This window comes from Rhinatrema bivittatum, chromosome 2 (assembly GCF_901001135.1).
Source record: "Rhinatrema bivittatum chromosome 2, aRhiBiv1.1, whole genome shotgun sequence".
NCBI classification, from domain to species: Eukaryota; Metazoa; Chordata; class Amphibia; order Gymnophiona; family Rhinatrematidae; genus Rhinatrema; species Rhinatrema bivittatum.
Window position 1 is genome coordinate 356,730,502 of NC_042616.1, and position 24,392 is coordinate 356,754,893.

A 24,392-nucleotide genomic window follows, 5' to 3' on the forward strand; every position below is an offset into this window, starting at 1 on the left:
CTTGATTAATAGCAGTTAATGGACTTCTCCTTCAAGAACTTATCCAAACCTTTTTTGAACCCAGGTACACTAAGGGCCGGATTTTAATACCTGCATGCACAAATCTACGCCCGATTTTATAACATGCAGGCACAGCCACAAGCATATTATAAAATCCGGGGTCTGCGCAAGCAAGGGGGTGCACACTTCTGCACCTTGCGCTCGCCAAGCCCTAGGGAAGCCCTGATGGCTTTCCTGATTTCGGAGCAGCCTCGGCAGGAACTTTCCTTCCGCCCCCCCCCCCCCCCCCACCTTCCCCTACCTAACCCGCCCCCCAGCCCTACCTAAACCCCCACCCTAACCTTTATTCCATAAGTTGCGCTTGCCCCGGGCAGGTTAGGTTGCGCGCCGGCCAAGTGCCGGCATGCGATCCCCTGGCATGGCCACTGTGCCAGAGGCTTCGGTCCCACCCCAACCCCGCCCCCCTTTTCACAAAGCCCTGGGACATGCGTGCGTTGCTGGGCCTATGCAAAATAGGCTCGGTGCACGTAGGGCTTTTAAAATCTGCCCCTAATTGCACTAACCACATCCCCTGGCAACAAATTCCAGAGCTTAATAGTGCATTGAATGAAAAAGAATTTTCTCCGATTAGTCTTAAATGTGCTACTTGCTAACTTCGTGGAATGCCCCTGGTCCTTCTATTATCCGAAAGTGTAAATAACCAATTCACATCTCCTTGTTCAAGACCTCTCATGATCTTAAAGATCTCTATCATATCCCCCCTCAGCCGTCTCTTCTCCATGCTGAACAGCCCTAACCTCTTCAGCCTTTCCTCATAGGGGCTGTTCCATCCCCTTTAGCATTTTGGTTGCCTTTCTATATACCTTCTCCATTGCAACTATATCTTTTTTGAGATGCAGCGATCAGAATTGTACATAGTATTCAAGGTGCGGTCTCACCATGGAGCGATACAGAGGCATTATGACATTTTCTGTTTTATTAACCATTCCCTTCCTAATAATTCCTAACATTCTGTTTGCTGCTTTGACTGCTGCAGCACACTGAGCCGACGATTTCAAAGTATTATCCACTATGATGCCTAGATCTTTTTCCTGGGTGGTAGCTCCTAATATGGAACCTAACATCGTGTAACTACAGCAAGGATTATTTTTCCCTATATGCAACACCTTGCACTTGTCCACATTAAATTTCATCTGCCATGTGGATGCCCAATCTTCCAGTCTTGCATGGTCCTCCTGTAATGTATCACAATCTGTTTATGATTTAACTACTCTGAATAATTTTGTATCATCCGCAAATTTGATAACCTCACTCGTCATATTCCTTTCCAGATCATTTATAAATATATTGAAAAGCACCAGTCCAAGTACAGAATGTACATAGTTATTGTAGCTGAGTTTAAGAGCATATACATACAAACAAGCTAAATGTGTTAAACATTTCTACAGTACTAAAATAAAACAGAAAACGGGACAGCAGGCAGACAGTATCCAAAATAAAAAGCAGACACTGTATTATACCCCTCCCTTTTCTTTCTTGCCTATGAAAGAATTAGTTTACACAACATTTTTTGTTTATTTTTCCCCGGGTATTGATAGTCAAAATACAATTTTTTTTATTCTGAAAACATCTTATAGTTTAATATTTAAAATAGAACTGAATATTTGTTCATTGACTGATAATATAATTTCTTTCTCAGGGACAGGGAAGATGAGAGAAAACAGATGATATTGAATTTTTGAGAACACCCTTTTAGTCAATTATCATCTCAAACCTTAGAACTAGATCTTTCTTATGGATGGAGAGATTTAGGGAAATCTGGTCATCTTTTTCAATCAAATACATAGTTACACTTGTTCTAAAATTACTTAAGGAAGGATTTTAAAAGCCCGGCACACGTGCAAACTGGGGGATACACACACCACTGAGATTTTCAAACGCCTTACGGCCACGCGCGTATCTCCAGGTACATGCAGAAGTATGGATTTGGGAAAAAGGGTTGGGTATGGGCAGGGTGTTGGTGGGGTATGGGCAGGCTGGGACAGCACCATTAGGCACCGTCCCGCTGCAGCACTCACCAGCAGCCGACCGGCTCGCACAACCTACTACTGCTCCAGAGAGCAGGTAAGTTATAAAAAAAAAAGGTTAGTTAGCTGGGTTTTAGGAGTTGGGGTTAGTAGGGGAAAAGGGAAGCAGTTTAGGTAGGGGGTGTAGGAAGTTCACTCCCAGTCCACTCATTTTCTGGAGTGGACTGGGAGAGAACAGGGAATAGTGCACACGTTGTGAAATCCCCCCTGCGATTCAGCACTCGCGCACACATGCACGCGCCGATATGAAACCGCGTGTACATGGACGCCCGCGCACAGGTTTTAAAGTTACCATCCCTATGTACATATATTGACCCAGCTGTAATTCTGCAAAGCATGGTTATCTGGTACCTAGGAAATGAAGTTAATTTGCAGAGCAGCCACACAGAATTGTCAGCATAAGCAAGAAAATAACAGTTTGCTAAAAATTGCATCTGTTTCACAATTTCTTTTTCTTTATGGTATATCACAAGTTCACACACTCAGTGTCATGAGTTGCATAAGTATCACACACATTGGGGCAGATTTTAAAAGGTTGCGCGCGGGCGTACATGTTTACAGAGGATTTACGCGCGTAACCTTTTTAAAATCCGGTCCATTAAGTTCAGTTTCCCTGTCATACACACAACAATGAAAAATATTGCAAACATTGTTCTTACGGCAGAAGCAACTAACGGCAAAAGCAACTCTGGAGTCTCTAGAGATTTTATCCTAATTAAGTTAAATAGATCAAAATATTTTAATTTACACTTCAATAACTTAGGGGGTCATTTTCAAAAGCGATCACACGCGAAAAGGGACATTTCGCATGTGATCACTAAATGGGGTCGGAGTTGGCCCCGGAAGAGGAGGAGTCAGGGCGGCACCAGGGTCAACTCTGCAAAGACGTTGCTGACTGCGAAAAGGTAAGGGCCCTTTTTGCCGCCAGTTTCACACCCGATAGCACCACCTTTTACGATGGCGCTATTGCGATCGCTGCCGGCTTTCACAGGCCCGCCCCCTGCTTCGCCACCCCGCCCTCATTATCACCAGATTTTCTAAGGTCTGCGACCTTAGAAAATCCAGGCCTTAGTTTGTTTATTAATAGAACATCTTCCTATTTGGTTCAAATTATAATTTTTATCTCATATATGTAAATGGGATCAAATTCTTGTAAATCATGTGCTTTCTATGTTAAACATACAAGTAAGCGGAGGTATAGGTTCTTACCTTTAGCCTATATTCTTACACTGTAACAGATAAAGGAGAAACAAATATACAGTCAAAGTTTATCGGGTTGGTTTTTTTTTACAGTATAAGGGGAGAGCAGATAAAACAAGAGATTAGACAAACACTCTGGGACAGCAATCAAAAATCAGAATCCAAAAAAGAAGGATTTCAAATAGCTTAATCATAAAAAAGGTACATGCTAGAGCATTACATAGGACAAAAAGAAATACTTCTAGTAAGAACAACTATTTTACTTTTATTAGAAAGCATAGATACAGTAAGCAATCTTCTACTTTCTTGAAGCTTAGTTAAACTGAAACAAAACCAGAATACCTAAAAACAGAAGAGGAGGAGGTGGAAAAAAGTATGAAGGATACTGTAGAATGGTTGATAAAAGAGAGGGTACTCTTTTTTTTTTTTTTTTTTTTTTTAATGGTTTACTCTATGTCCTTACTTTCTAACAATAATATGGGAAAGACCTCTATTTTGTCTTCTAAATTCATTTCCCTTAGTACTCTAAATTTAGGTTGACCAATTTGTAAATTCTGGGATTTTTATATTTGAGAATCCCTCAAATATAAAAATCTTTATATCTGAATCATTTAAATGAGTCTGTGTACACTTCTCTTTCCTATTTTTCAGTTTAGTTTTAATTAATTTGTTTTCTCTGATTAACCTTCTGCAATCCATTATCTGACACTTTTAATTCATCATCTGGAGCTTTCATTCCCTCAAAAATTCAGTCTTTTCTAGATCAAAACTTTTATTCTTTGGGAACTATAAATTTGCATCATGTTTGGCAACATGACTTTAAAAAAAAAAGTTTCATTCAATTCTTGATTGTCATTCCACTTATAGAGAGCAGGTGTGTCAGGTTGTGGAAGGCACTGAGAAGTGCTTTCTTCCATCTTTAAAATAAAAAATCCCACTCATGTCTCTTTCTCGTTTCATAAACTCGCAAAAATCTCACTCACACTACACGCCCTGTTGTTGTGGTCCCCTCTTAAACCACAGTTTTCATTCTTATTACAGTTTTGTTTTTTTTCTAATTCTTGCTTTTTTTTTGTCTTTGTTATTTTAAGAATTTTTTTTAATTTTTTTTCAAAAGGAAACTTCAACCCCAATCTTAAAACCTTACTTCTAGGAACCGGAATTCAAGTGGCCCCATAATTCTAGTGTTTGGTTTTTTTCAAAGCTTCTAAAACCCTACTCCTAAGAACTAGTATTGCAATGGTTTATTTAGTCATAAGGGAAAGGAGCTGGACTTCAAATAGGGCCAGATTTTATAACATGCACGCGCATGTTATAAAATCCAGGGTCGGCACAAGCGGGGGGGGAGTGCACAATTGTGCAACCTGTGCGCGCCGAGCAGCCTGCCTACATTCCCTCCAAGGCCGCTCCAAAATTGGCCTCGGAGGGAATTTTCCTTCAGCCCCCCTGCACCTTCCCTTCCCCTATCTAACCCGCCCCCAAGCCCTAACTAAACCCCGCCCTGACCTTTATTGAAGAAGTTACGCCTGTCTCTGGGCAGGCGTAATTTGCGCGCACCGGCTCTCTATCCCCCGGCCCGGTGGCTGTTCCGGAGGCCTCGGTCCCGCCCATGGAACGCCCTCGGGCCGGCGCCCCGCCCACAGCCCCGCCCCCGGAATGCCCATTTTTTCAAGCCCTGGGACATATGCGCGTCCCGCGGCTTGCATGCGCCGCTGAGCCTATGCAAGATAGTCTTGGCGCGCGCAGAGGGAGGCAGGGGTAGGTTTTCGAGGGTTGCGTGCATATCTTACGCTCGCAGCCCTTTCAAAATCTACCCCATAGCTCTTTAAGGGGAGCTCTTGACCAAAAACTGGATTTTTAACTAGTAAAATTGTGGTGCACCATTTCAAACCAAGATCATATAATGCTTGTGGGTCTTGCAAATCAAATCAAATCTATTTTATGACCTTAAACCAAGTCACAAGATAGTAACTATTATAAAGGGACTGCTGATCTACAGCTGACCCCTTTTTCCAAGAAACAAGATAAGCTAAAATAAAAACCCCTAAAACCCCTACTCCCATACACCTTCAATGATTAGGTTCCAGTGCTCTTCTTTTCTGACATATAAATGCTTTAATTTTGTTTTAGATGACAAATATAGCCCCTGGAGTTTCTGGAGAGACTGTCTGTGTTGTTAAGGTGAGGTTGGGCAGGCGTTAATTTCTAAGTGCAAAAATGTGCGTCTTAGACACACATTTTTTTTGCATTCAGAGTGAATAGCTAATAGCCTCATTCACATGCATTTGCTCCGCATTGGACGCACGTTGTGGAGGCACTAACCCTCTTATTGCATAAGGGGATTAGGTAGCGCCTAATCAACCCGTGTTCAACTGCCAGTTAAACAGTGCGCTCAGCTGAGTGCACTGTATTCCATTGGCCCAAAGTGTTATTATTCCAGTGACAGCGTTTGAGTGTTAAGGTCAGTGAATCTGAGGCCTCCATATTCTCTCAGATCATAACACAGGGGGAGGGGGAGGGGAACTGGTAACAATGCTGGGGATGGGTGTGAGAAGAGAGAGGGGGCTGGACAGCAAGACTGCTAGGGACTGGGAGGTCTAAAAGGGGGCTGGGCAGCAAGAGTGCTGTGGTCTGGGAGGGGAGAGGGGTCTGGGGAGCAATACTGCTGGGGACTGGTAGGGGAGAAGGGGTTGAGGGACTTGACTGCTGGAGATTTGAGGGGCTGACAGGGTATGAGCTCGTGCTGCTCTTGGTTCTGTTTCTCTGAGATGGAAATTGGGGAGAATTTTATTTTCTCTTATTTTTGGGAAATGTGCATCTCTGAATATTTCTATTGTATACAGAACAGGAAAAATGTATTTGATTTTTTTCTGGTTTTACACTCGTGACAGAGTCTGGCATTTGGGCTTTTCCAGTTAAGCTTTGTCTCACTGTTTCTATTTCTAATTTGTATTAAGGGTCAATGTCTGTTTTGCATCTGGGGACCTAGGTGAGGTATTCTGTTATTGTATAATTTCTGTGAACGAATCTATAGCAGCTGAACTTGTTTTGTTTTCCAATCTGCACTTCCTAGTACAAGTGTTATCTTGTGCTGTAGGGCATTGAGCATATGTGTGAGCCTAAGAGATAGCATGCATGTTAATGAGCATGTGTGTAGAATGAATATTTGCGTTAGAGAGTATGTTTATATTTTTCTGGTATCTCTATTCTGTATTTGGTGAGGGTGGGACACCACAGCAGTGCATAAGTAATATTTTTCCTCAGAAGGAGGTATTCTGAATGCTGTTTTTTAATGTAAAATCTGTTATTAGGAAAGGGCCTAGGATGGAGCTGGGGAAGAGGGGAGGAAAGGATTTCTTTTTTTTTTATGTGAGGTTAAAGAATTACAATATAAATGAAATTAATGAAGGCTAAATATTCTTTTATGATGCTTCTTTCATTTTCAAAGCAATACATACTGAAATCTTTCCAGATTTATACCCCAGACACGCTACCAGAAAAAATCTCACTCTTTGGCCTTGACTCTCACTTATTGGGACATTAAATCTCACTTTTCGAGAAGAAGGGGTGGGGTGGACAGTTCACGTTAGGCAATTAGGTCAGGAAGGGGTGGCAGGGAAGGGAAAATCTGTTGATTATGTCAGGGGGGGGGGGGTGGGGGAGGCAGATGGAAAGGAATTTGATTATGCTGGAAGGGTGGGAAGGGAAATGGATGTGCAGTTACAGAATCCCCTGCTTAGAATGTTAATGCATGCTACTGCCTGCCATACAAAGCTGGATAACTTAAAAGAACTACCCGGCTATATTCAAACATAGCCAGTTAGGTTTTTAAGTTATCCAGCTAAAGTTAGCCAGATAACTTTAACCAAGTATATTCAGCAAGACTTTTATCCCAATGAATATACTGGAAAATGTATCCAGACAACTTTAGCCAGTTTACTTGTCCACTAACTGCCCTATTGAATATTGGGCTTATTTCTTATACAGTCAGTTATATTCTAATACTTAATCTTTGTATTGTCAATTTCAAATAGCAAGTTATTGAGATGTTTACCCAATATTCTTATACTTTGCTATATAACTCTTACTGGAATATGTACTAGATATTTTTAGATTAATCCAACATGTCTATAAATTGTATACTTTTTTTTTTTTTTTGCAGAGAAACAGTACTATGAATATGATACCAAATGGAAAAATACCATATGAAAAAGGTAATTGACTTGTTCAGAAAAGTAGGACATTTGGAAAGACTGAGGAGTGATGCTATAGCACTCGTCCAATATATAAAGAAGATAATATACAAAATAGTGATGTGTTCTATCTCTACCAGGGAAAGGACATAAAATAATGAACTTAAATCACAATGGAAGATTTCAGTTAGGCATTAGGAAACCTCATAATTGCAGTTAAACACTGGAACAAGTCAACTAGCAAGGTAGCAAAATCATAATCCTTGGAGGTTTTCAAGAGTACAAACATCTCTCTGGGTTGCCTTATATACAGTGGGAGCATGGGATAGATTAGCTATTCTCTTGATGTTCCTTCCAGTTCTATCTTTTTATAATCTATAACTCTATATTTTGCAATGCTTAGGGACAGTAAACTTATAACACCCAACAACGCAGATTAGTTTTTTAATTCCATCCTTCATGACTATTTATGGATGTTTGTTCATCAATTAGCAATTTGTATTTATATTTTGTAACTGCCTGCACTGTGGCAGAGTCTGTGGATACTTTTTACTTTTCTCAAAAAGAACATTCTTCACGAAATGCCTCTGCCCACTGCAAGTAAAAGTATGCTCACACAGGCTCTACACACTTTTAGGGAGGGGGGAGAGAGAGAGAGACTGACTAGCCATAATGCCCTCACACTAGATAGGTATTTATATCTCTATAGGAGGCCAACCTAGTAACTCGAGGTGAGGTTTAGGTATTAGGGTAGGGGTTAGGGGCCACTTTGACATTCAGAGTGAGACGTACGAACAGAACAGTGCTCTCTTGTGAAGATTTGATGACCTTCGGAGTGAGGAAACTCACCCAAAGATGAGATTTGTGCAATATTCTCTCAACCTCGCTTGATGTAACCCAGGTAGAGAGTCCATCAAGCGAGGTTGAGAGAACATTGCACAAATCTTTGGGTGAGTTTCCTCACTCCGAAGGTCATCAAATCTTCACAAGAGAGCACTGTTCTGTTCATACGTCTCACTTTGAATGTCAAAGTGGCCCCTAACCCCTACACTAATACCTAAACCTCACCTTGAGCTACTAGGTGGGCCTCCCATACAGATATAAATACCTATCTAGTGTGAGGGCATTACGGCTTAGTACTTTCTCGCTCTCTCACAGCTTAAAACTACTAAACATAGTCCCCCAGTGATTGTATGTAGGAAATACAACAGTTCTGGCACTCATCGCAAAGTGCAAAAAAGTAATCGCAATTTGCGCTAAGATAGCACTTCATATAGGTATTAGCACAAATTGCGATAAACTGCCTATTACCATTAAACACACCCCTTTTCCTATCTCATTCGATATTTAGTGCATTTTGATAAATCCAGGCCTAAGTTGTTAGCATTAAAATGTTGAGTTGATATAAAGTAGGTATTATCACTTGTGGTGTATATTTGAAATTTTGAGTGGTACATGAAAAATACAGCTTAATTCTAATTTTGGGTTTTCTTTCAGATATGGAATTTTCTGATCCAGAAGAGATTATGGACTATGATACAGAAATAGATTCTGGGATTGACTTTTTAGCTTCTGTTACCAAGCAAACTTTGACAGATGCAACCATGGGTAAGTGATATATAAATTATAATAAATTAAAAATATTTATATCTTGTTAGGCCTGAAAAAGTTATAAATCTTGATTGTGGCACTCTGATCATGAATGTTTGGAATCAGCAGTTGGACAATGAGAATGCAATTAATCCTTCTTGGTGTTTGGCAGCCAAATATCTAACTCCAAAAGATTATAAGGGCAATTTTAAAGCCATTTACCATGGTTAACTGTATTTTTTGTATTTGATATTGTAATCTGCATTGAATAAACATTTTGGTAATGATGCAGAATATAAATGATTATAAATAAAATAGCAATTTACATGAGTAAATTGACTGAAAATTACCCTTCCTTAATCCACCAAAACCTATGTATGCTCTTCTATTGCTTGCTTGTGAGGAGGCATATTTAAGCCAGGGGAGAAAATAATGCATATTTTCAAATCTATACACAGAGAAAATAAATTTCAAACAAATGCGCACTGCAGCATATATGCATGCATATGGCCATGAGCAGATCTACACAAGTATCTCTACCCCGCAACATATGCATGTATGTATGCTTAAGTGCAAATACATCCAAAGCACTGAAACCACATATGTAGGAAAATTGGTTCTTGCCTGCTAATTTTCATTCCTGGAATACCATAGATCCGCCCAGACTCCTGGGTTTGGCCTCGCTGCCAGCACATAGAGACACTTTAACCTCGTGTGCCACTTGCAGTCCCTCAGTATGGTCTGTACCTAAGCCAAGATAAGAATTACTATAAAAATAACTGAATCCCTCAACCCCCGTCAACAAGCAGGAGGAAGTTGAAGCATCAATTGGAACCCCATACCAACAACACGAATTAGAACATCATTCAATCCAACAAACAATTCTGCACCATTTACAAACTGCCAAGATGAGTGGGCTTTCCTGAATGGGTAGGGTTCTGGATTTAGCAGGTAAGAACCAATTTTCCTTTCCTATTCATACCCCAGATCAGTCCAGACTCCTGGGATCTACCCAAGCTTCCCTAGATTGGGCGAGAATGTGATAGCCCCACTTGCAATACACTCTCTCCAAACCCTGTGGAGTCTGTTGCCTGGACATCCAACTGGTAATATCTGGTAAAAGTGTGTAACGACTTCCAAGTAGTCTTCCAACAAATTTCATTTGGAGATACCAGTTGACACTCAGCCCATGAGGTCACCTGCACCTGAATCAAGTGAACTCTTAGACCCTCTGGCACCGGTCGACCTCTGCAAATGTATACCTATCCAAAAGCCTCCTTCAGCCAATGCACAATAGTAGTCTTGGATACCTTGCACTCCTTCCTTGGCCCATCCACAAAGAGATGATCCAATCTCCAGAAACAGTCATCTTGAGATACCTCAACAATGTCCACCACACATCCAACACATGAAGTTCCCTCATGTGTGGCATGGATGAATCCAAATTCAGAAAAGTGGAAGTTCCACTATTTGACTAATATGAAAGGCAGAAACAACCTTTGGCAGAAAAGAGGGCACCATACACAATGACATCCTGGTCTCTGTAATCTGTAGGAAGGGATCTCTACAACAGTGGTTCTCAACCTTTTTTCTATTGGGACACACTTGACAGATAATGTTTACAAACTATTAAATAGCCATATGTGTGGAAATATTTTATTTACCATTTGCAAGACCTCATAAGATTTCAGGTAATAAAAATCACTTATTTGTGTTTCTTTTAAGGCTTGACTGATGTCACTGCAAGTGAATCATATACCCATGGTACTTTCTAATCATAGGTCTTTTAATAAAAAGATATATTTTTGTATGATTCACTTGCAGGTCTTGCAAATGGTAAAGTATTTCCTCACATATGACTATTTCATAGTTTGTAATATAAGGTTTCCATATTTCATTCAGATAATGCTTCCATGCATGACACACTGAACACTTGACTATCATGGGGATAAATGTAAACATTTATTCTGCATCCACAGGACCCTCCCTCCCCAGGTCCCCAAACAATAGATGCAGAGATTTCCCCATACAACTCACCATATAAAAAAATATTCTGATTCTGGTGCTATGTCAGTAACAGAAACACAAACTTCCTTACTACCAGGCACATTGTAAAATACAAAACCTGAAAAAAACCACTGAGCATGTGTAGCAAACCTGCCATACCATAGCAATACTAACACCAAGAACTCAGACAGCAATATCCTTACCTATGAAAAGGCAGCAGTGCATGACTAGTGCATGTCCTATTGAGAATATGAGAAAGCAACAAATAAGACTGATACAAATCCCTACATACTACTAGTAAAATACCTCACCTCAATCACACATACAGATCTGACCTTCACCAAATATAGAATAAAAGACCACAAATTACAAACGTGGAAACAAAAACTGGAATGAAAATCTCAAAAAGCCATTCTGTATGCCATGTAAAACTGGAGAGCTAGAACAGAAATATATTTCTTCCTGCTCTAAGCAAAGTACAAAGATAGAAGAAATGCACATTCCCCAAACTGACATCATATGGCTCTTGCACCCCTTGTCACTCTCCCTCCATGTCTCCATCATCCTTCACTTCTCCCAATTCCTTCCTTTCAATCATCCGCACATACTCACATCCCTGCCCAGCATTCCCGGTGTCCCCCATCTTCTTCCCTGTGATCTCTCTCTCCCGTTTGACTCTTTCTACCCCCTCCCTGCCCAGCTTCCCTGACCCCCTATTTCCCATCCCTTTCTGCTCAGCAGCCCCCACACTCCCTCTCCCTTCCACTTCTATCTGCCCACACATCTTCAAACTCCTTTCCGCCACCCTCCACAGGGTGAAAAGATCAGCAGCAGCATCACTCCCAAACTCAGTTTGTGTCCCACTGGGGCCCAGAACAGCAGGAATTGGCAATGTTTTCGCTATGATCTGGGTGAAAGAGGAAACAGCCTACCACTGGGCCAGAAAGAAGAGAAGGAAGTGAGAGTAGCCTCCCATCAGGCCCAATATAAGAGAAGTCAACCAAATCCCACCTAGACTGATAAAGAGACAGCTGGCCCTGCGACACACCTCCCAGGACCTCGCAACACACCAGTGTATCATGACACACCTGTTGAGAACCACTGCTCTACAAGACAATGCCTAAAGCTCTGAAATTCTTCTGGTTGAACAAATCGCCATCAAAAAAATCACTTTCAGGGTTAAATCCTTCAGAGGCCAGTCTTCGATGGTTTGAACAAAACTGCACACATCACACTTAGAACCAAATTAAGATTCCACGAGGTTGCAAGTGCTTCATCCCTTGAAGCAAACAAATCACATTCAGATGCGAGGCCAAGGTCACCCCTTGCATCTTACCCCGAAGACAGCATAAAGTGGCCACCTGCACCCGAGGGAATTAAAGGCTAGACCCTTCACTAGACCCTTTTGCAGAAACATCAAGATATGGGAAACTGAAGCCCGAGTAGGCTGCATGCCTTGTTTGACACCCACCAAACCTCGAAAATCCTCCATATTCCAGCATAGACCAAGGATGTGGATGGTCTTCCATTTTGTAGTAAGGTAGAGATGACATCTTTGGAATAACCCTTCCATCTCAAGCATTTCCTCTCAAAATCCAATCCGCAAGGCAAAAGCAATCCACCTGATCCGAAAATACTGCATCCTGATACAGCAGCCTCGGAAGGTTATGAAAACTTTACGGTCCATCCACCGCCAGGTTTACTAGGTCTGCGAACTATGATCAGAACCACTAGAATAACTTCGCCCAGGTTTTTCTCTATGTGCCATAGCACCTTGCCCAGCAATAGCCATGGGGGGGGAGACATAAAAAAGAATCCTTGGTGGCCATGGTAGAACCAGAGCATTGATTCCTTCTGCTCTGTGTTCTCACCTGTGACTGTAAAATTGAGACCCCTTGGCATTCCATCTTGATGCCATCAAATCCATGTAGGGCATCTCCCACCTGGCCTAAATAACGAGCATTGCTTCCTCTGACAGCTCCCATTCTCTGGGGTCCAGCTTTTGCAAGCTGAGAAAATCCACCTGCACACTGTCCACACTGGCTATGTGAAACGCCACAAAACTGCCAGATGCTGCTCCTTCCAGTGAACAAACTCCTGAGCCTCTTGAGAAATCATCCAACTTTTGGTCCCTCACTGCCGGTTGATATAAGCAACTATCGTTGCATTGTCTGATAGAATTCGCGCTGCACAACCTTGCAACTGTTGCAGAATGGAAAGCAACACTAAGTGTACCATTTTCATCTCTAATAGACTGATAGAGCATGATGCCTCCTCCATTGACCATTGACCTTGCACTATCTGTTCCTGATACACCATTCCCCAATCGAATAGGCTGGTGTTGTTGGTCACGATCACCCAGTCTAGGACTTCCAACCCCAACCCTCGATCCTGATTGGCCAGACCAAGCCACCACAAAGACTGGATCTGGACTCCCTGCAAGGGGAAATGGAATTTGAAACTTCTCCAATAACACATTCCAGCGGGAGACGAGTGCCCTCTGAAGGGGCTGCATATGAACGAACGCTCATGGAACTAGTTCTTGTGTCAATGCCTAGAATCTGCAGATAATCCCAAACACTGGGTACTGAAAGCCACAACAGGTGGCAAACCTGACTCTTCAGTGTCACCACCCTCTCCTCCGTGAGAAAAACCTTGCCAATCTGGGTGCAAAACAAGCCCCCAGATACTCCAGGGATTGGGATAGCATTTAGATGGCTTTTCGATAGGTTCAGCATCCAGCCTAGTGACCTCAACCTTCCTGGGACCCACTGAACTGCCAATTGACAGAGGTGTGCCGACACTCCTTCTTTCCAAAGGGCTGCAGACACCACCACTTCACTTTGATTAACATACGTGGCACTATTGCTAATCTGAAAGGAAGGGAGCAAAACTGTAAATAGTCCCCGAGATCATAAACCTCAGGAACTTCTGGTGCTCTGGCCTAATTGGGATATGCAGATATGCCTCTGTGAGGTCTAGTGATCCAGGAACTCTCCTTTGCAAACTGCCACTATGACTGAATGCAGTGTCTCCATATGAAATCGTGGCACTCTGAAGGCCGCATTCACCTTCTTTAAATCCAAAATGGTCTGAATGTTACGTCCTTTTTTGGGACCACAAAATAAATAGAATATCTTCCTTTTCCCTGTTCCTTCCAGGGAACCAGTACTATAGCCCCTAGGCACCGCAAGTGTTCCACCATGTCGCGAACTGCTACCTGCTGGTGAGAGTGGAAGGGGAGACAATGTAGGCTTCCTACACTGGCTAGAAAATTCTAACATGTATCCATCGTTTATCACTTCTAGGACCCATTGGCCCATTGTGATTCTGATCCACTCCTCTTAAAAGAAGGCTAATCACCCCTGACAGCCAGAAGAGGACTGGCCTTGCTTTATTGTAAAGACTTAGCACCCCCTGGTTCCCTGACTTGGGTTGGCTTCCATCCACCCCAAAAGGGCTGGACCCTGTCTGAGTTTTGCCATTGTGCCTCTATTCTGCTGATATCTCCTAATGTCTCTAAAACACAATTGGGCCAGAAAGGACCTCTTCCCCACCCTCCTCCCTTCAGCTTGTTCTCTGGCAATTTATTCCTTTTTGTATTCTCCCAGATGCTTCACCAGCTGCTGTAAATCCTCCTCAAACCAGAGTGTCCCTTGAAAGGTAGGGTCCTTAACTAAGACTTTGTCCAAACATCTGCAAACCAATTTCTTAACCATAGTAGCTGCCTGGCCGAAACAGCTGACAACGTAATCCTGGATGACGTTCTAATCAAGTCATACAATGCATTTGTCACATAGGCTACCACCACCTCCAAGCATTCTGCCTGCTTAGTGGAGTATGATGAAGAAGCCTCCTTTACCTGCAATTGCTGAACCCAGCACAAACATGCTCTCTGCATAAAACTGCTGCATACTGCAGCCCGGATGCCCAAAGCCAAAACCTCAAAAATCTTCTTGAAGTGAGCTTCCAATTTTCAGTCCTGCACAACTTTCAGTGAGGCGGACCCTGCCACCAGAATGGTGGTCTTCTTGGTTACCACTAAAACTGAAGCATCTCTCTTGGAAGCATCAAAAGCTCAAGTGTCTCTTTCGATAATGGATACAATTTTGCCATTGCCCTTCCTACCTTCAGACTGATCTCGGGTTATCCCCCTCTCTGATCAACTTCTTTAAAAATTTGTGGAAGAGAAAAGCCTTCGCTGGACCCATCAAACTGTCCTGGTCAGACTTTTTCTATGGAAATTTGATGTCTAGCTCTTTAAGCACATGTGGAATCAAGGGCCACAATTCTTCCTTGCAAAACTGTTGGATCACCTTAGGGTCATCCTCTTCAGCCACCACCAACTCATCTAGATCTGAAATATCCTGAAACAGAGTCTTCTCCCAGAGACCCATCCGCCGGATCAGATCCCTGAGGCACTCTGCTCTCTTTTTCCACTGTGAAAACAGACCATTTAATCCTACTCTCTATTTCCTGTCTTTTAACCAGTTTGCAATCCATTAAAGGTCATTGCCTTCTATCTCATGACTTTTTTGTTTTCTTAGAAGCCTCTCATGAAGGACTTTGTCAATCACCTGCTGAAAATCCAAATACATCACATTTACCAGTTCACTTTTATCCACATGTTTATTTACCACTTCAAAAAAATGTAGATTTGTGAGGCAAGACTTTCCTTGTGTAAATCCATGTTGGCTGTGTCCCAATAAGCCATATCTATCTATATTTTCTGTGATTTTATTCTTTATAATAGTTTCCACAATTTTTCCTGATGAAGTCAGGCTCACCGGTCTACAGTATCCCGGATCACCTCTGGAGCCCTTTTTAAATATTGGGTTTTCATTGACCACCTTTGTGTCTTCAAGTACAATGGATGGTTTAAATGATATTTTACAAATTACTTGTAATCTTAAATTTCATTTTTTAGTTCTTTCAGAACCCTAGGGTATATACCATCTGGTCCAGGTGATTTGCTACTCTTCAGTTTAGGCTAAGTAGCAATGTCAGTAAAGCTTTTCTTCTCTGTCTACATCTGCTGGCAGGGAAGCAAAACCCAGGAGTCTGGCATGATATGGGGTATAAAACAGGAACAAAGTATTGAACACGTGCACTTTTCCTATCTATTTTAAAAATATATGTGCATATATTTTATGTGCAAAAGTAGGACTTCCTCAATTGAGTCCCAATTTAAGCACATAAGTCAGCCAATTTTAAAACATACACATATTTGAAATTAACCAGTTTACCAATTAGTCCACCAGTTTGCCCAGTCCTTCTCCAGGTCATTGAGATGTTCATGGTTCTTCAGCCTGAAATTCCTCCATTTCACCCAGCCCTCTCACCCAGTCAGAACTACACAATAAATTTGTTTATATCACTTATGCCAGATAATTAGCAGGTGTAAAAATACATGAAGAAGTTGGCAAATGTACACGAGTGTCTTTTAAAATAGCAAAATACTGGGCAAGAAAGGAACTGAGACAAACAAGACAGAAAACAAGCAAGAGAGCACTGGCAGGCCACACAGGAAACAAGGACAAGGACCAGGCAGGAGGGCCACTAGAAGGCCCCACAGAAGATAGGGGAACAAAAGGACAGGAAGGCCATTGGAAGGCCACACAGGAGATAGGGTAATAAATGAAGAGCAAAATAGGAACCTAGTCAAGGCAATGGAAATTGCAAAGTTGGCCGCTGCAGGGAATAATGGAGACTAAATGATGCAGCATGGAGTTGTGACGCAGGCTTTTAAGGCAAGCCTGCACAGCTCAGACTGCAGCTCACTGAGGGCCCCCGCCGGAAGGGGGGTTGCACAGTAGCCAACATTATTACAGTTCCTATGTATATTGTAACAGGGAAGTACTAGTACTGCTAGGACAGTCACAAATACTAATGTACTATAGCATTATAGTAGCAGTATTAAATCCTGAAGAAAACACACATCTTGTATGTTAGTGATTACTTTTATTGGACCAACAAAAAAAGATGTTGTAGTTATATCATACAAGTCTTTTCATCAGATGTGACTATGAAGCTAAAGAAAGGAAGCATTTATGGCTATATAATTTTGTGGTGCTGGAATTGCCACAATATAGTCATTGTCCCTAGACTTCCTCGATTGTGTAGTGGGAGAATCCACATTAATAGCTTGTTGAAACATAATTGACAACCTGCCACAGAATCAACATTCCTGAAAGCTTTCCTACATTCAATATTTTGCTCTTTCTGATGGGTTCTATGCAGGCTGTTATAAAATCTTTCTGATGGGTTCTATGCAGGCTGTTATAAAATCCAGCGTACTTTTGTTTCTGATGGGTTCTATGCAGGCTGTTATAAAATCCAGCGTACTTTTGTTCGTGCCTGGTGCACAAATAAAAGTACACGTGCGCATAAATTTATAAAATCTACCCACAGTGATGTCCCTTTAGAAAAATGTATTCTTTATACAAGGGTTCTTGAACCTGTGTATGTGGTCAACCATACACCTGCTACAAAGACCTGGATGTGTTCTGAAAGTCTGCAACAGCTGGTGTTCTACTGCTGGCAGAAAGGGCATTAATTTCAATTCATAGAAGCCTTGATGACTGGCACTACTACAGACAAATTTCAAACTTCTACTAATTCATCCCCTTTTTGTGTGTGTTACCATGTGTCCAATATTGGGGGGATTTTAAGAAGCTGGTGTGTGCAAATCCTGGGAGATACGTGCATGGCCGGGCCGCGCACACACCGAGCACATTCTCAGAGTGGCCTGGCCACGCACATAACTCCCAGTATGTGTGGAAGTGCTGGGCCTTTAAAAAGGGGTGGGGCAGGGGCCAGCCAGTACAGTGCCAATTTCCGCTGGCCTGGTGAAACGCACAGAACTTACTCCTGCTCTGTTAAGCGGTTAAGTTCCAAAACAAAAAATGTAGTTAAGTTAGGGTGGCCTCAAAGGTTGAGGAGGAGAGGGGAAAGGGAGGAAGGATAGGTAGGGGGATAGGGGAACTGGGGATAGCCCAATCACATAGCTGCATGTTTTTCATAAAATACCCCCCCCTTGTGTGCACGAGTCAGAACCTGCGCGCACATGCACGCGCTGATATAAAATCTGGCACGCATTTATGCTTGGGTATCCAATTTTATAACATGTGTGCAATGACGCACACATGTACCTTTAAAAATGCACCCCTGTATATGCACATATTTGTATATGTAATTAATACCATAACAAACTAACAATATTAAGGATATTTTCAGCATATATAAGCTCATAATTGAAATATAAAGACTTTCTCAAGAAAATATAAAAATGTTTGTACTGTATTTCAATTCAAATTACAAGTGATATTTCATAATTAAAATTTGTAACATATGTCTTTACTTGATAAATAGTTGATTTCTTTTACTTGATAAATGTATTTGTATATAGTTTAAATATTGTTTAAAAACCTACAAAAATGTTTTTTCAGTAAAAATCTGCATGTTTTGGATCACCAGCGGTATTAATCTTTATGCAAAATTATGCAGATTTTCCACATAATTGCTAGAGAATCTTGAAAAATGAATGACAGAACCTTGAAAAATCTACTGCAGGAAACTGGGAAGGGGTGGGGGCAAACTAAATGTAGGTCTAAACTCTGTGTCAAGGGGCCACTCTCCCAGTTCTGGGAAGCATGTGGCTGGCTACCCCAGGTGGGGTTTATGATGTCTCTGAGCATGGACGGGGGACAGGATAGCTTGTAAGGCCAAACTAGCTGAAGAAATTTCTAACACTGTCCAAAAATCCACACCTTGTGCTCTGTCTTGAGTTCTGCTCGGATAGGTAGCTTTAAGTAAGAGAAACGTTAATAAGGAGTTCCCTTAAGGGTTATTCTCTTTTACTTAAAACCCTATGTCACATGTTTAATACATCAGTGCTTTTCAGAGATGATGCATTATGTTGGTGTCAGTTAATTATTTTATGAGATCAAAGCCACTTCAATAACTTAGTCAGAGATATATTCTTAAAAAAGAATATGATTTTTATTTTACATAAAGGAAGTATTTCATTGATCAAGTCATGTCATAGATACAGATGTAAAAATTGGTTTCTTACCATATACGAGTTAAGATTGCCAGGATCTCAGGCATACCATACTCTGGATAGTATAGCAGCCTTGAGCGCTTATATCTCATTGTATATAGACCCTTTTTCTTGTTGACAATTTATGGATTCATGGTCCAAAGATTTTATTTCAATATAGGTCAAGTCATATTATCTCAGAGACACATGGCCTCATGTATTTTTCTTACTAAAAATCACATAATTTCCAATATTCAGTGTATATAATTCAGGTTACATGGCCAGGAGAATTTACCTATAAAAATTCATTGATCTCAGATATATGACAATGATAGTTTGCATCATATATGCTTAGTCTAGCTAACTGAGTACTTTGATTTACCATTATTCAACTAATTACATAGATAATTAGAATTAGAAGCATGTATCTATTTTATTAGCAGAAGAGAACCTGATTACATATTTCTAGCTTCAATGCATAAGTAAAGAAATGTTATAATTGCATAAGCATTTAAACTCCTAATGATTAGATGTGTAAATACTGATTGCAGTAGGCATATGTCTGTAACAGATTTTAAAAGTAGAAAGCTAATTTTTTTATCTGAAGTCTGGTGCCAATGAAGAACTGAGCTCTGGGAGCTTTGCCAGCTAAACTACACTAACAGTGAAGGTCTTATCTATTAAAGCACTGGCGATCTTCCCAGCCTGACAGCTGTGCCGTGTCAATGGAAGAGAGAAAAAAAATAAAAATAGAAACATAGCACAAGTCATTGTTGTGTTGGAGGTGGACCCTTGGCCTGAGGTGGGGTTGACACTAATCAGGTGATGCCCAGGAGTAGTAGGCTGGAGCCTGAGGAGGCCAAGTCCAGGAAGATACCAGGAGACAGATGGAGGACAGGCTGGCGACAGAGCAGGCTATGAGCAAGGCGAGGAACGAGGTCAATAGAGCAAGGGTCAAAGCCAGAGGTCAATCCAAAGCATAGTCCAAAATGTAGCACAGGTCAAAGCCAGAGGTCAGTCCTGAGTGTGGTCCAAAGTGTAGCAAGGGTCAAAGCCAAAGCAGGGCCCAGGTGACATCATCATCCGGGGCCATGGGTTGGATTCCCAGTACAGCCCCTTCAAAAGACAGCAAGGTATGCATGCACACATGCCTAAAGGGCAGCAGGATGCTGGACAGTGGCATCTCCCCGCAACACATGTGGGGAGACCTGCCAGGAGCTGGGGAGGTCCGCAGTAGAGCCAGAGATGGCCAAGGAAGATGGACCAGGACTGGGAGCTAGGTGCCAGAGGTGAATAGGGCCAGTCACGGGTCTGCTGCGGACAGGGCACACAACAGTCATGTTTGGGGTTCAGCAGTTATTGTCTTTCATATTTCTGTTGTTTAGAGGTACAGGGGACCTAGACATCCTGTCAGCTCCATAAAGTTAAATATTTATTGTAATCCACAAATATAAAAGTAGCTGAATTTTCAAATTCAAATCACAGTGCTGCCTTGGAGGAAGAAGGTCTCATGATGGGAGAGCACCAACCAGGTGTAGCAGGAAAGGATCCTGTAGCAAGGACCTGCTCTCTAGGTGATGCATTGTCCTTTCGCACTGAGGATATCTCCCCAAGGCCTACTGCCCAGTAGGGAAGGGTTAGGTCGGCCGTCATAGTTGGTGATTCGATTATTAGGAATGTAGATAGCTGGGTGGCTGGTGGGCATGAGGATCGCCTGGTAACATGCCTACCTGGTGCGAAGGTGGCGGACCTCACGCATCACCTAGATAGGATTTTAGACAGTGCTGGGGAGGAGCCGGCTGTCGTGGTACACGTGGGCACCAATGACATAGGAAAATGTGGGAGGGAGGTTCTGGAAGCCAAATTTAGGCTCTTAGGTAGAAAGATTAAATCCAGAACCTCCTGGGTAGCATTCTCTGAAATGCTCCCTGTTCCACACGCAGGTCACCAGAGGCAGGCAGAGCTCCGGAGTCTCAATGCGTGGATGAGACGATGGTGCAAGGAAGAGGGATTCAGTTTTGTTAGGAACTGGGGAACCTTTTGGGGAAGGGGGAGTCTCTTCCGAAGGGATGGGCTCCACCTTAACCAGGGTGGAACCAGACTGCTGGCGCTAACCTTTAAAAAGGAGATAGAGCAGCTTTTAAACTAGAACAAAGGGGAAAGCCGACAGTCGCTCAGCAGCGCATGGTTCGGAGAGAGGTATCTTTAAAGGATACTAATGATGCAATAGAATTAGGGCATCCCGACAGTGAGGTTCCAATAATTAGAAAAGTAGTCCAAGTGCCTGTAACTAAAAACTCCCCTGAGCTAAAAAATTCTAACTTATCCCTATCAATTAAAAAGCAGAACAAAAATACAAACAAAAAACAAACTTTGAAATGTTTGTATGCTAATGCCAGAAGTCTAAGAAGTAAGATGGGAGAATTAGAATGTATAGCAGTAAATGATGACATAGACTTAATTGGCATCTCAGAGACATGGTGGAAAGAGGATAACCAATGGGACAGTGCTATACCAGGGTACAAATTATATCGCAATGACAGAGAGGAGCACTCGGGAGGAGGTGTGGCACTTTATGTCCGGGATGGCATAGAGTCCAACAGGATAAACATCCTGCATGAGACTAAATACAAAATTGAATCTTTATGGGTAGAAATCCCTTGTGTGTCGGGGAAGACTACAGTGATAGGGGTATACTACCGTCCACCTGGTCAAGATGGTGAGATGGACAGTGAAATGCTAAGAGAAATTAGGGAAGCTAACCAAATTGGTAGTGCAGTAATAATGGGAGACTTCAATTACCCCAATATAGACTGGGAAAATGTATCATCGGGTCACGCTAGAGAGATAACGTTCCTGGATGGAATAAATGATAGCTTTATGGAGCAATTGGTTCAGGAACTGACGAGAGAAGGAGCAATTTTAGATCTAATTCTCAGTGGAGCACAGGACTTGGTGAGAGAGGTAACGGTGGTGGGGCCGCTTGGCAATAGTGATCATAATATGATCAAATTTGATTTAATGACTGGAAAAGGAACAGTGTGCAAATCCAAGGCTCTCGTGCTAAACTTTCAAAAGGGAAACTTTGATAAAATGAGAAAAATTGTTAGAAAAAAACTGAAAGGAGCAGCTACAAAAGTAAAAAATGTCCAAGAGGCGTGGTCATTGTTAAAAAATACCATTCTAGAAGCACAGTCCAGATGTATTCCACACATTAAGAAAGGTGGAAAGAAGGCAAAACAATTACCGGCATGGTTAAAAGGGGAGGTGAAAGAAGCTATTTTAGCCAAAAGATCTTCATTCAAAAATTGGAAGAAGGATCCAACAGAAGAAAATAGGATAAAGCATAAACATTGGCAAGTTAAATGTAAGACATTGATAAGACAGGCTAAGAGAGAATTTGAAAAGAAGTTGGCTGTAGAGGCAAAAACTCACAGTAAAAACTTTTTTAAATATATCCGAAGCAGAAAGCCTGTGAGGGAGTCAGTTGGACCGTTAGATGATCGAGGGGTTAAAGGGGCACTTAGAGAGGATAAGGCCATCACAGAGAGATTAAATGATTTCTTTGCTTCAGTGTTTACTGAAGAGGATGTTGGGGAGGTACCCGTAATGGAGAAGGTTTTCATGGGTAATGATTCAGATGGACTGAATCAAATCACAATGAACCTAGAAGATGTGGTAGGCCTGATTGACAAACTGAAGAGTAGTAAATCACCTGGACCGGATGGTATACACCCCAGAGTTCTGAAGGAACTAAAAAATGAAATTTCAGACCTATTAGTAAAAATTTGTAACTTATCATTAAAATCATCCATTGTACCTGAAGACTGGAGGATAGCAAATGTAACCCCAATATTTAAAAAGGGCTCCAGGGGCGATCCGGGAAACTACAGACCGGTTAGCCTGACTTCAGTGCCAGGAAAAATAGTGGAAAGTGTTCTAAACTTCAAAATCACAGAACATATAGAAAGACATGGTTTAATGGAACAAAGTCAGCATGGCTTTACCCAGGGCAAGTCTTGCCTCACAAATCTGCTTCACTTTTTTGAAGGAGTTAATAAACATGTGGATAAAGTTGAACCAGTAGATATAGTATACTTGGATTTTCAGAAGGCATTTGACAAAGTTCCTCATGAGAGGCTTCTAGGAAAAGTAAAAAGTCATGGGATAGGTGGCGATGTCCTTTCGTGGATTGCAAACTGGCTAAAAGACAGGAAACAGAGAGTAGGATTAAATGGGCAATTTTCTCAGTGGAAGGGAGTGGACAGTGGAGTGCCTCAGGGATCTGTATTGGGACCCTTACTTTTCAATATATTTATAAATGATCTGGAAAGAAATACGACGAGTGGGATAATCAAATTTGCAGATGACACAAAATTGTTCAGAGTAGTTAAATCACAAGCAGATTGTGATAAATTGCAGGAAGACCTTGTGAGACTGGAAAATTGGGCATCCAAATGGCAGATGAAATTTAATGTGGATAAGTAAGTGCAAGGTGATGCATATAGGGAAAAATAACCCATGCTATAATTACACAATGTTGGGTTCCATATTAGGTGCTACAACCCAAGAAAGAGATCTAGGTGTCATAGTGGATAACACATTGAAATCGTCGGTACAGTGTGCTGCGGCAGTCAAAAAAGCAAACAGAATGTTGGGAATTATTAGAAAGGGAATGGTGAATAAAACGGAAAATGTCATAATGCCTCTGTATCGCTCCATGGTGAGACCGCACCTTGAATATTGTGTACAATTCTGGTCGCCGCATCTCAAAAAAGATATAATTGCGATGGAGAAGGTACAGAGAAGGGCTACCAAAATGATAAGGGGAATGGAACAACTCCCCTATGAGGAAAGACTAAAGAGGTTAGGACTTTTCAGCTTAGAGAAGAGACGACTGAGGGGGGATATGATAGAGGTGTTTAAAATCATGAGAGGTCTAGAACGGGTAGATGTGAATCGGTTATTTACTCTTTCGGATAGTAGAAAGACTAGGGGGCACTCCATGAAGTTAGCATGGGGCACATTTAAAACTAATCGGAGAAAGTTCTTTTTTACTCAACGCACAATTAAACTCTGGAATTTGTTGCCAGAGGATGTGGTTAGTGCAGTTAGTATAGCTGTGTTTAAAAAAGGATTGGATAAGTTCTTGGAGGAGAAGTCCATTACCTGCTATTAAGTTCACTTAGAGAATAGCCACTGCCATTAGCAATGGTTACATGGAATAGACTTAGTTTTTGGGTACTTGCCAGGTTCTTATGGCCTGGATTGGCC

General features: G+C 41.7%; 1 protein-coding gene across 1 annotated transcript in view; it reads left to right on the forward strand.

Moving 5' to 3' along the window:
- The window catches only part of SLC9A3 (solute carrier family 9 member A3), a 379,410-nt gene that overhangs the window by 342,075 nt on the left and 12,943 nt on the right, over positions 1-24,392 (forward strand). Inside the window, exons 14-15 of the mRNA XM_029589922.1 lie at positions 7,450-7,501; positions 8,978-9,088. Of these exons, the coding sequence (XP_029445782.1) occupies positions 7,450-7,501; positions 8,978-9,088 (163 nt within the window). The remainder of the gene's footprint in view (positions 1-7,449; positions 7,502-8,977; positions 9,089-24,392) is intronic.